General features: G+C 39.6%; 2 protein-coding genes across 5 annotated transcripts; one reads left to right on the top strand and one right to left on the bottom strand.

The window, feature by feature from the left end:
• Positions 1–1,295: 1,295 nt before the first annotated feature.
• On the bottom strand, positions 1,296–4,097 carry LOC117303391 (protein Dr1-like). Of its 2 annotated transcripts, none has more exons than XM_033787572.1 (4): positions 4,014–4,097; positions 3,456–3,885; positions 2,968–3,131; positions 1,296–2,382 (listed from the first exon to the last, which is right to left on the bottom strand). In XM_033787572.1, the coding sequence occupies exons 2-4, from the start codon at positions 3,673–3,675 to the stop codon at positions 2,227–2,229; spliced, it is 540 nt and encodes a 179-aa protein (XP_033643463.1). In that variant the 5' UTR covers positions 3,676–3,885; positions 4,014–4,097; the 3' UTR covers positions 1,296–2,226. The 2 variants fall into 2 exon arrangements, with proteins under 2 accessions (XP_033643463.1, XP_033643464.1); XM_033787573.1 differs by having other exon boundaries at positions 3,456–3,682; positions 4,014–4,088.
• A 47-nt stretch (positions 4,098–4,144) lies between these two features.
• LOC117303390 (RAB6-interacting golgin-like) lies at positions 4,145–9,730 on the top strand. 3 transcript variants are annotated; one of them, XM_033787569.1, is made up of 6 exons: positions 4,145–4,213; positions 4,742–4,827; positions 5,900–6,401; positions 6,900–7,001; positions 7,567–7,707; positions 8,314–9,730. In XM_033787569.1, the coding sequence occupies exons 2-6, from the start codon at positions 4,758–4,760 to the stop codon at positions 8,879–8,881; spliced, it is 1,383 nt and encodes a 460-aa protein (XP_033643460.1). In that variant the 5' UTR covers positions 4,145–4,213; positions 4,742–4,757; the 3' UTR covers positions 8,882–9,730. The 3 variants fall into 3 exon arrangements, with proteins under 3 accessions (XP_033643460.1, XP_033643461.1, XP_033643462.1); XM_033787570.1 differs by lacking the exon at positions 4,145–4,213 and adding an exon at positions 4,293–4,304; XM_033787571.1 differs by lacking the exon at positions 4,145–4,213 and adding an exon at positions 4,511–4,580.
• Positions 9,731–10,005: the final 275 nt, after the last annotated feature.

The following is a 10,005-nucleotide window of genomic DNA, read 5'->3' as shown; positions in this document are numbered from 1 at the left end:
GGGGGTCACCGAATTTCCTGCCACACCGGCAATCTCATTCACTCAGCAGAAAGCCGACCAGTGATTATGCCACAGAGTATGCAGAGCAGGGACCACTCATACCGTTGTGCTAAATGGATTTGGTTCACAAGAGGGCGCTATCAGAAGTCTACAGGTCTCGTCGTACGGGGCCGTAGCGGGGGTGGGGGGGGGGGGGTGACGGGGACGGGAGGGGGGGGGGGCAATGACTTAGATAGTGTCAAACCTTTCAACCCCAAGACACTTCGGTGTGCACCCAAACTAAAAAAACAACAGAAAACAAACAAACAACAGACTAACAACAAGCAAACAACAAACTTCTTTCTGAAAATGTGTTTAAATAAACAAGATTTTAATAATAAAAGTCATTTTTCAAAAACGACTTGCCCCATACTTCTCAACAAGCTGCAAACACTTGTTTTTTTCAATTACCAATCAGTAACAAAATAATTTAAACATTAAAACAGAGAATGGGAAACCTACCAACTAGTTCTATTTTTATAAAGCTAGCTTTGCAGCCAGAGAATTAAAACAAAAAATTGAATGAAAGTTTTTTAATAAAGGCTAAAAGCCACTCTAGGTAAAGGGCTACAAGGAAGAAATCATAGAAATGCAGAAATTCAGTGGAGCTGGCGGTAGGAATTTATATCCCTCTTAAAAGATGGCAGATCATAGGATGAAGGGAAACATGCACTCAGGCAAGGAGTTCAAAAGAGATGCAGTACGAGGTTAAAAGCTACTATTAGTGGTTATTCACTGGAAATGTTCAACTAATATTTTCTTTGCCAATTAATTATACCAATGCTTCTGTAAAACCTGTTGATTGACACCCCTCTATGTGGTATGGTATGGTCTAGCTTAGGACATCATGGCATATGAGCTGTTTGTGGGATGAAATCTAACATCTTCATCTATAACCACATTTCTTTGAAGTGAAAAGTTTCTCAAAATTCTTTAAAGCCATTGGACACTTTCGGTAAACTGTATTGTCCACAGGCCCACACTTCGTGTATCACAACTTATATATAAAATAACAAACCTGTGAAAATTTAGGCTCAATCGGTCATCGGAGTCAGGAGAAAATAATGGGAAAAACCCACCCTTGTTTCCGCACGTTTTGCCGTGTCAAGACATGTGTTTAAAATAAATCCGTAATTCTGGATATCGAGAATTGATAATTGTTTCAATGTTTTCTCAAAAAGTAAAGCATTTCATGTAATAATATTTCAAGAGAAGTCTTTCAACATTACCTTCTGTAATAAACCCTATAAGTTATTTGTAAATCTGTGAACTTTTATTCTGTTCCGAAAGTGTATAATGGCTTTAAAGAAACAAAAGCTTCTAAACTTCTAGCCATGTAAATTTTAAAAGTTTTTATTGCCATTCATTTTAAGATTGATAACCAATTAAAGGATTTAGGTATCTTTTTTTAACACAAAACACAATGTACATTAAACTTTCACCATTTGAAGATAATGATAGTAGAAAGCGTACCTTAAAATATAAGTTGCTGAGGTGCTGTGGTTTTTGAGAAATGAGTACAAAACATTTCAGGCGTTAGGTCAGACTGCGTCTTGCCATGGTGGTGTTTCAGGCTTGAAACAACACAGAGGCTCTGGATATAGCTCTGGAGGCCATGGCCTCTGCTGCCCCTGGTCTTGGCTTTGGTGCCCCTTCAAAAGTTTCCCATATAATTAAATATTTACCAAAGGAGGAGCCATTACAAAGTGAAAATGGCCTTGCCCTTTTAAAGATGAAATTCCAGGTTTGGTTTTTGTCCACAGAATTGAGCAGCTCCGAGTCACGTTGCATCATGTTACATGTTGGATGTTTGGCTTGTTGCTTTTTGTACCTGCTGTGCTTGCTGCTGCTGCTGCTGCTGCTGTTTTAGTATTACGCTACACACGTTGCGACTATTCCAAGGATAGAGGGCGTTTCATGAGTGAGGTCTGACTGCGTATTGCCATGGTTATTGGTGTTTGTCCAGGGGATTGAGTAGCTCCGAGTCACGTTGCATCATGTTGCATGTTGGATGTTTGGCTTGTTGCTGTTTGCACCTGCTGTGCTTGCTGCTGCTGCTGCTGCTGTTTTAGTATGACGCTATACACGTTGCGACTATTCCAAGGATAGAGGGCGTTTCATGAGTGAGGTCTGACTGCGTATTGCCATGGTTATTGGTGTTTGTCCAGGGGATTGAGTAGCTCCGAGTCACGTTGCATCATGTTGCATGTTGGATGTTTGGCTTGTTGCTGTTTGCACCTGCTGTGCTTGCTGTTGCTGCTGTTGTAATAATGACTGCTGCTGTTGAGCGGCCTGTAATTGTACCCATTCCTGCTGCTCAATCACTGCTTGCTCCTCTCTTGCCTGTAACCAAGAAGTCCAAATATAAATTTAGTCTTTATAAAGATTCTTGTTAAGAAAGTTTTTTATTTTTAAGAATGCCTCATAATTGTTTTTTTTTAAATAAGGCATCATTAGTTAATGTTATCTCTATATTTCGCAAGCCTGAGAAAACCTGTAAAACAAGGGCGCAAGGTATGTGAGCCAGGAACACAGTGTTCTGGGTTCGATCTTTTACATGCACTACCAATCCTACTGACCTTTGACTGAATGGTAAAGTATCTTGCTCAAGGACACAAGTGTCATTGCTTAGGAAAATCTGTCTGCCAGAGATTCTGTTCCCCGTATGGGATATTAATATTGACTGGAGGAGGATTTTTCAAAAGAGGGCGCTATCAGGGGGGGGGGGTGACACAGAATCTCCTGGGGGACAGAATCTCCTGCCACACCACGACCGGGACTCTCGAACCAAAACTCTGCTGGGACTCAAACCAACACTCTGCTGTTACAAACACCAGAGCTTGCGTTTGGTGCACTTATCCGCTTGACCACGGCACCCCACATCAATCCACCCCCTCCTTAGAGAAATAGTTCCCAATCCCAATTAACCTTTGCAAAGAGTTCCTCCTGTTGTCTTAGCAACTCTTCCACCGGTATGCCAAGGTTCTCTAATCTGTTGCTCGCTCGTCTCTTCTTAGCAGCAACCGTTTTACACTCTTCTAAAACGGACTTGCACTCCTCCAAGTACGCACCAAAACCCAAACTATCTAGAGCTGCAAAGAAAGAAAGAGAACATTGTCAGTATCATGGGCTCAGTGTGCTGGGCAACTCTTTGTGCACCGATGAAAGCAAAGCAGGGAACGGGTCACAAACAACACACATTACAATTCAGCTAGTAACCAATTGTTGCTGTTCTTCTAATGTTTCAAATTGTGTGCTAAAGCACCACCAACAAATTTGCTCCTGCTAAGAGGTCAAATGTCAAAATGTCACAAAAACGACAATGTTGCCAAATGAACTAGTCTGGTTTAGAATGATTGAGATTAATAATGATTGGTAAAGCATGATGGAGGTTTTGGTGCAAGACTTGTTCTCACCTGCCAGCACATGTTCGGGTGAAATCGTCTTCTTGAGACTTTTGTTGCACACATCGTTCGCCTCCGAAGACAGAAGATGGATAAACTCCGTACAACAGTTCAAGATGAGTTCTCGTGAGTCGTTGGAGACTCGGACTGAGGGTAGGAGTTCCTTGATCATTTTGTTAAGGGCTGCGCGAGGCACACTCAAGTCGTCCTCTGGCGTACCGCTTTCAGCCATTGCGTTACTTTGTGCGACAATCACAATGATTATGATAGTATTAGTAAAATTATTTCAGAACTGTTAAATTTCAGCTTCAGTTTATCTCAGACCAGACCACGGATGAAGGAAACTTTCGTCCCAAAGTTTTCACTGTTTATCAATGTAATCCATACGGAAACGATAGAGGGCGTCATACACAGTGTCAGTGGTCACCAATATATTTTTACACTGCAAAATTGGAAAAGTGAAAAAAGAAATGTTCGTTCAAACACAATATTGAAATGCTATTCACTGACAGAGCCTCAAATAATTTACCGTTTACTGTAAAAACAATGCTTCAAACATAAAATCCTTACCTAATCGTCTTTTCACACTTGTCACACTTCTTTTACTATACGATATGAAGATGCAAATTATTTAGGACACAGTGTGATGATGATGTGACTGGTACTTGTCTCTTGAGGGCGCTATATAACTCGACCGTAAACAATTTTTTTACAAAAAAAAAAAAAAGCAAACTAAACAAGTTTGTGAACGTGGCAGCCCGGCGTTTCGGGTGAGTGATTTTAAAGTTTTCAATTGTTGATGTTTGAAATAAATTTGCATTAGTGTGTAATTATTTACTTCCCATTTACCGGTACTTTGAAGTAAGGAAAGCATAGCATTACTCACTCGGTTCCTGGATACAGAAATAGTTTATTTTATAAAATTTAAAAAATAACAGCAAAAATTAAAAAAAGCAACACGAACGAGCCCCTGGTCGCGGGAAACTTTCATTTTTTTTAAAGTGAGAGTTTCACAGTTTTCCTGGTGGGGCCGAGGAAAAGGGGAAGGGGCGGGTGCAGAAAGGAAACTAAAGGAACATTTTTCCAATTTCATGTTGCAGGGCATGCCTTTTTCTTAATCTTATTTCGATAAGAATGGTTAGAATTTTTTAACTTTTGTTTGTGGCCTCTAAATAATTAATTCTAAAAACTTTGAGCAAAGAATAATAATGGATAAATTAATTATTACCAAGTTTAATTTTAAATAATACAATGTTTAGGTCTTGAAACTAATTCCTTTTTGTTGTTGATCCAAACAGACAGACGAATGACAGCATGGAGTGGGAAGGATTCACAGATGCACAATTAAACCGACTCAAGAGCAACCCCGATCAACATGATCAAGGTATTAAAGACAGACAGCTCCATGGACAGACAGACAGACATTCATTACGAGTTCTCCTAGTCCCATAGTTGCGATTTAACGTAACCCTCCTCTCCTCCGTCGTCGGGAGGAGGGTTACGTTTATCGCAACTACTAGTACTAGTCCTAGAACTACGAGGTTCATTCTACTGTGATGAGACTATAACGGAATGAGCCTCATAGTTAAGTTGTAGGAGTACATACATGTTATGAGTGTCCAGCATGCAGCACTAAACCTCAATGTGTACTTTTCACCCTAGCCATGGTGCATCGACTACATTATAACAGTTTGCTTTTGCTCATGTTATTGAGTCTGCACTTATAATATGGAAGAAGAGGAAGAAAAAGAACTTTTATTCTGTTCCGAAAGTGTATAAATGGCTTTAAAGAAACAAAAGCTTCTAAACTTCTAGCCATGTAAATTTTAAAAGTTTTTATTGCCATTCATTTTAAGATTGATAACCAATTAAAGGATTTAGGTATCTTTTTTTAACACAAAACACAATGTACATTAAACTTTCACCATTTGAAGATAATGATAGTAGAAAGCGTACCTTAAAATATAAGTTGCTGAGGTGCTGTGGTTTTTGAGAAATGAGTACAAAACATTTCAGGCGTTAGGTCAGACTGCGTCTTGCCATGGTGGTGTTTCAGGCTTGAAACAACACAGAGGCTCTGGATATAGCTCTGGAGGCCAAGACTTCGCCAGTTAGGGAAAAAGACTGTAGCTGAGCTACTCCTGTTGTAGTCGTATCCTTGCAACTTTATTTAGAGTTAACAAGGAGCCTACAAGCTTGCTTTCTGTTTGTTGTCAAGATTTGTCAACAGAGGTACAAACATTTTCAATCCAAGCCTTAAAATAACAAACAATGCCAACATCAATTGCCCTGGTGCCCTGTGCTTTTGCTATGGTGCCCTTTACAAACTTATATTTTCCTCATAGAAGTGCCGTAACCAGACGAAATTTGCTGTAACCTTGGAAGATCAAAATTCAAGGCCTGTCAATCTGTTTATCAGTATCAACTTGATGAAATGTTTTTGTTTTCATTTTCAGATTCAGTTACAAATTATCACCAAGATGGAACGAGAACGGACGGACGGCATCATCAACAGGGCAGACCACAAACCTCTCGACCTCCATCCCAGAGGGGCAGGGGCAGAGGACCCCAAGGACTGAATCGTCCCCATGTGACGGACCCAATTAATAAAAAACAAATGCTGTCCAAACCAAAACAGGTGCAAAAACAACAGGGGACCAATCAGAAACAAGAGCAGATGCTATCCAATCAAGAGCAGGTGCAAAAGGAATCGACCAATCAGACGCCAGATAGAACAAAAGCACCAGGTGCGGACTCATCCAAAACCGAAGTGAAACGACCCGTTGATCAAGCTCAATCAAATTCTCAAACACCTGTTGAGGTGAATAGAACTAAATCAGTACAGAGTGCAGAAGCAGGAAAGAAAAATGAGGCAGGAGGGGACAGGAAAGTCCAAGATGAGCCCAAGAAAAAAGAGAAACCTCTGGGGAAGGAACTGGGCGAGGAGGAAGGACTGAGGTATGTTAAGTTTATGTGATTTTATTTCTCCCTGCTGAGGCTGTAGCAGGAAGGGACTGGTTTGACCAGAAGAGGTTAGGTTACCAGACAAAAACTAAAGGTGGGACGAGGGGAAAAAAACCTATGTTTATTGGGCGAGACAGACTAAAGAGGAGGTTAACTGTGTGAAAACATATATCTTTTAAAATCTGAGTTCAGACTTAAGTCGACCATGTGAAGCAAATCAACCATTTCTTTTTCCATATGATTTATAAAGAAACCCTGCTCTTTGATAAGCTCTGTGAAATCTAATCAAAAGGGGTTCACAAAAATATGAAAATGCTGGCATGGATTCTAGTTTTAGACTTTTTTTTAAAATGACTCTCACTCCTGATTAAGAGAGTATTCTTTACTTTAAAAATTATTAAAGTTCCTGGTTTGTTTGATCGGTCTCTTTTGGTCCTTTGCACAAATCCAACTCATTCCTACTTGGTTTTGTCATCTTAATGATTTTTACAGTCGAGAGTTGAGCAAAATGGAGCATTTTCAACAACAGCAAAAAGAGATCGAGGATGACAACTCACGCAAGAAGAAGTTATTGGCCATGGCCATCGCAGACAGGTAACTTGTTTGATTTCTTAAATATCAAGTAATAAACCACAAGGGAAACTGACTGGGTAAATTCTAAATAATTTGGCGTTGAACAAAGACACATTTACTAGTGTGGGGTTGGAACCAGCGACCTCCACATTAGCGTACTGGTGCTCCACCAACTGCTAGCTATGTGTTGGCAGTCTCCCTATTTTGTTAAAAGCTTTATTCAGAGTGCCAATCAGCAGATCCCCTTGAGGTGATCCCCTGGCTGCCGCTTCTCAGGTTGTACTGTAAACTTAGTGTGAGATCCCTGGCTACACGGCAGTAAACAGTTCCATGGCTCCTAGCTGGCAATCCTGGAACAGAAATTCATAAAATAGGCAGATTGCCAACATAGGGCTAGATAGCTAAGTTTGGAGAGCGCAGGCAAGTTAACCAAGATGTCGCTGGTTCAAATCCCACTCTAGTCAACTTGTCTTTCCTCAGAAGAACTTCAGAAGAAAATGTACTAGACAATTATTTTTGCAAAACTCATAATTGTCTTATTTGGGAAACATTTTAAAAAGAAATATTATTTTTATTTTGTGATTAGAAAGAAGAAGACTCAAGCAGAAACGAAACGTCTTGCCTACATCCAGAAGGAGTTGAGTAAAATTGAAGAGTTCTTGACCAACGACGTGAACATCCTTCGCGATAAGATCGAGGAAGCAAGCAGGAACTACAGCGAAGCTCAGTAAGTCAGCCGTAGGGATAGTCTTGGTTCAAGGAGCTCAGGGGTGGATTTCACAAAGGTAGTCCTAACTTAGGACTAGTCCTAAGCAATGCTAAGAGATAGGACTGGTCCTAAGTTAGGACCAGTAATTCATCCTAACTTAGGACTGGTCCTATCTCTTGGCATTGCCTAGGCTAGGACTAGTCCTAAGTTAGGACTACTTTTCTGAAATCCACCCCTGGTTGTTTCATCTAGAAAGCTCTACTCATGTTGTTTATTTTCCTAGCCAGTAGAGGGGGTTATCAACCACGAACCGTCTTGTGACCACCCTGTTATATAATTTGTTTTTACCCTTACACCCATCTTGGGTAGAATTCGAAGCCATTAGTTTGTATTGCTAGAGCAGATGTCTTACCACTAGACAATCAAGCTCGCTCGATGGCTAGAGGCAGTTCCACCATCCTCTTAATTGGTATTGCAGTGGATGGGTTTTTACAAAATTTGTTCAAGTTTTTTCTTATTGTGTTTACAGTGTTCATACTTTGTTGTTTTGCCCATTTGTCACATTCTTCAGAGGTTTTTGCCAAATCTTAATTAAGTTTTGTTCTTGTTTTTCTTTTCTCAAAGGAAGCGCTACCAGAAAGCCGAGGCCGAGTTTGTGACGGCCAAAATTAGCCTCCACAAATTGAGTGATCACAAGGAAGCCCTCACCGAACATCTCTGCACAATCATACGCGAAAATGAGCTTCGCAAATCCAAGAAACTGGAAGAGCTTGTGGAGAAGCTAGACGTGGACAACTTTGAAACATTCGAGGCCGAGATGGAGGCAGGGAAAGCCCAGGCACAAGCTCGTCTGTCATCCTCCTCATCGGTTGGAGGTACTTCGGAAGATGCGAAGGGAACCCCGTCGACGGGAGAGGTCTCAGGTGACGGTGGGGTTCCTGATAGTCCAACAATCCCACCTGCTTCCAAGACTGAGGTCCACGATCCCCCAAGCACCCCTCAAGGTCAAGGGTCATTGACCTCTGGTGCAGGCGATGATGTCCAACAACAAGAGGTAACAGTGCCACAATTGAACTCAAATGAGATGTCGGAAACATTGGGTGAGACAGACTTGAATAAAAATATTGACGACTCTTCAAGTAAAAGCTTGGCTACCACAGGCTCAGGAGAAAGTATAACAACTGGGGTGTAGATTCTGGAACAGCGCTGTAAGTAGGAAACTAAATTGACCCACCATATAAAACCCTTCAGATCGTTATAGACAGTTCATTTCTGTATATATCACTGCATCAAAATTATTTTGAAACAGACAAAGTTTTGTTTTAAAACCAGATTCTTTTGAATGGTTTGAAGAAGGGTTAAAGAACGATTTGATTTGACTGATTTTGCCACAATCATCTTCCTGTGGGCATTAAAGTCTTCCACAATTACTTTTTTTCTGAAGAATTTGTAAATAAAATAGAAATTTAATATTCTTTTAAATGTTTGATAATAGAGTAATAAAATGAAACAATTCGTAACATTGCGCCAACAAACTTAATTAATTATAACAGAACTCATTCATAGCTTAATAGGGTATTTACATAGAAAACAAGTATTTTTGTATACAACTTTTTCGTTTTTACTTAGACAACTTTAAGAGTGTACAGTTTTTCAAACATGAAATATTCTGTATTTTTGTTTCTATGTGTATTCAAAAACTAAGTCCATCAGTTTTACAAAAGATACTTATTAAATTTTCTTATGGGAATTGTTGATAATTATTTTTAAAAACCCAGGTTGAATTATGTCAACAACTAGCCAAAGTTAAACTGGGCTCAATTTCATAAACTGTTAAGCAGATATACTGCTTAATAAAAAATATTTTCCTGTGCTTAGCAGGTGTTTGTGATTGTAGGCTTCATGAAATTGGGTGCTGCTCAGTGGCAATGCAACAGACTAACGCTAAAACTACATGTTAACTTCTAAACCTTTCGCTCAGACTTATATTTTTTATATTTGTTCACAAAGTGAAGCAATAAAAGTAGAACATATAAATAGAGTGGAAGATTGTTTTTGAATAATTTATTACATAACAACGTCAAGTTCATACAAGCTTCAAATTGTTTGTAATCAAAGTTTGTTTGGTACCTCTATTAAAGGTACACATTTGGTAATTATCAAAGACCAGTCTTACTTGCTGTATCCCAACATAAGCATAAAATAAAAAGCCTGTGAAATATTGGGCTCAATTGGTCATCGATGTTGCGAGAAACTGATGAAAGAAAAAATTGTATGCCTTCAGATAAAAATAAGACTTCTAGCTAGAAGTCTTTT

The sequence above is a fragment of the Asterias rubens genome, chromosome 19 (assembly GCF_902459465.1).
Source record: "Asterias rubens chromosome 19, eAstRub1.3, whole genome shotgun sequence".
NCBI lineage: Eukaryota > Metazoa > Echinodermata > Asteroidea > Forcipulatida > Asteriidae > Asterias > Asterias rubens.
Note: the sequence above shows the minus strand (reverse complement) of the source record. Positions and strands in the feature narration are given on the sequence as shown.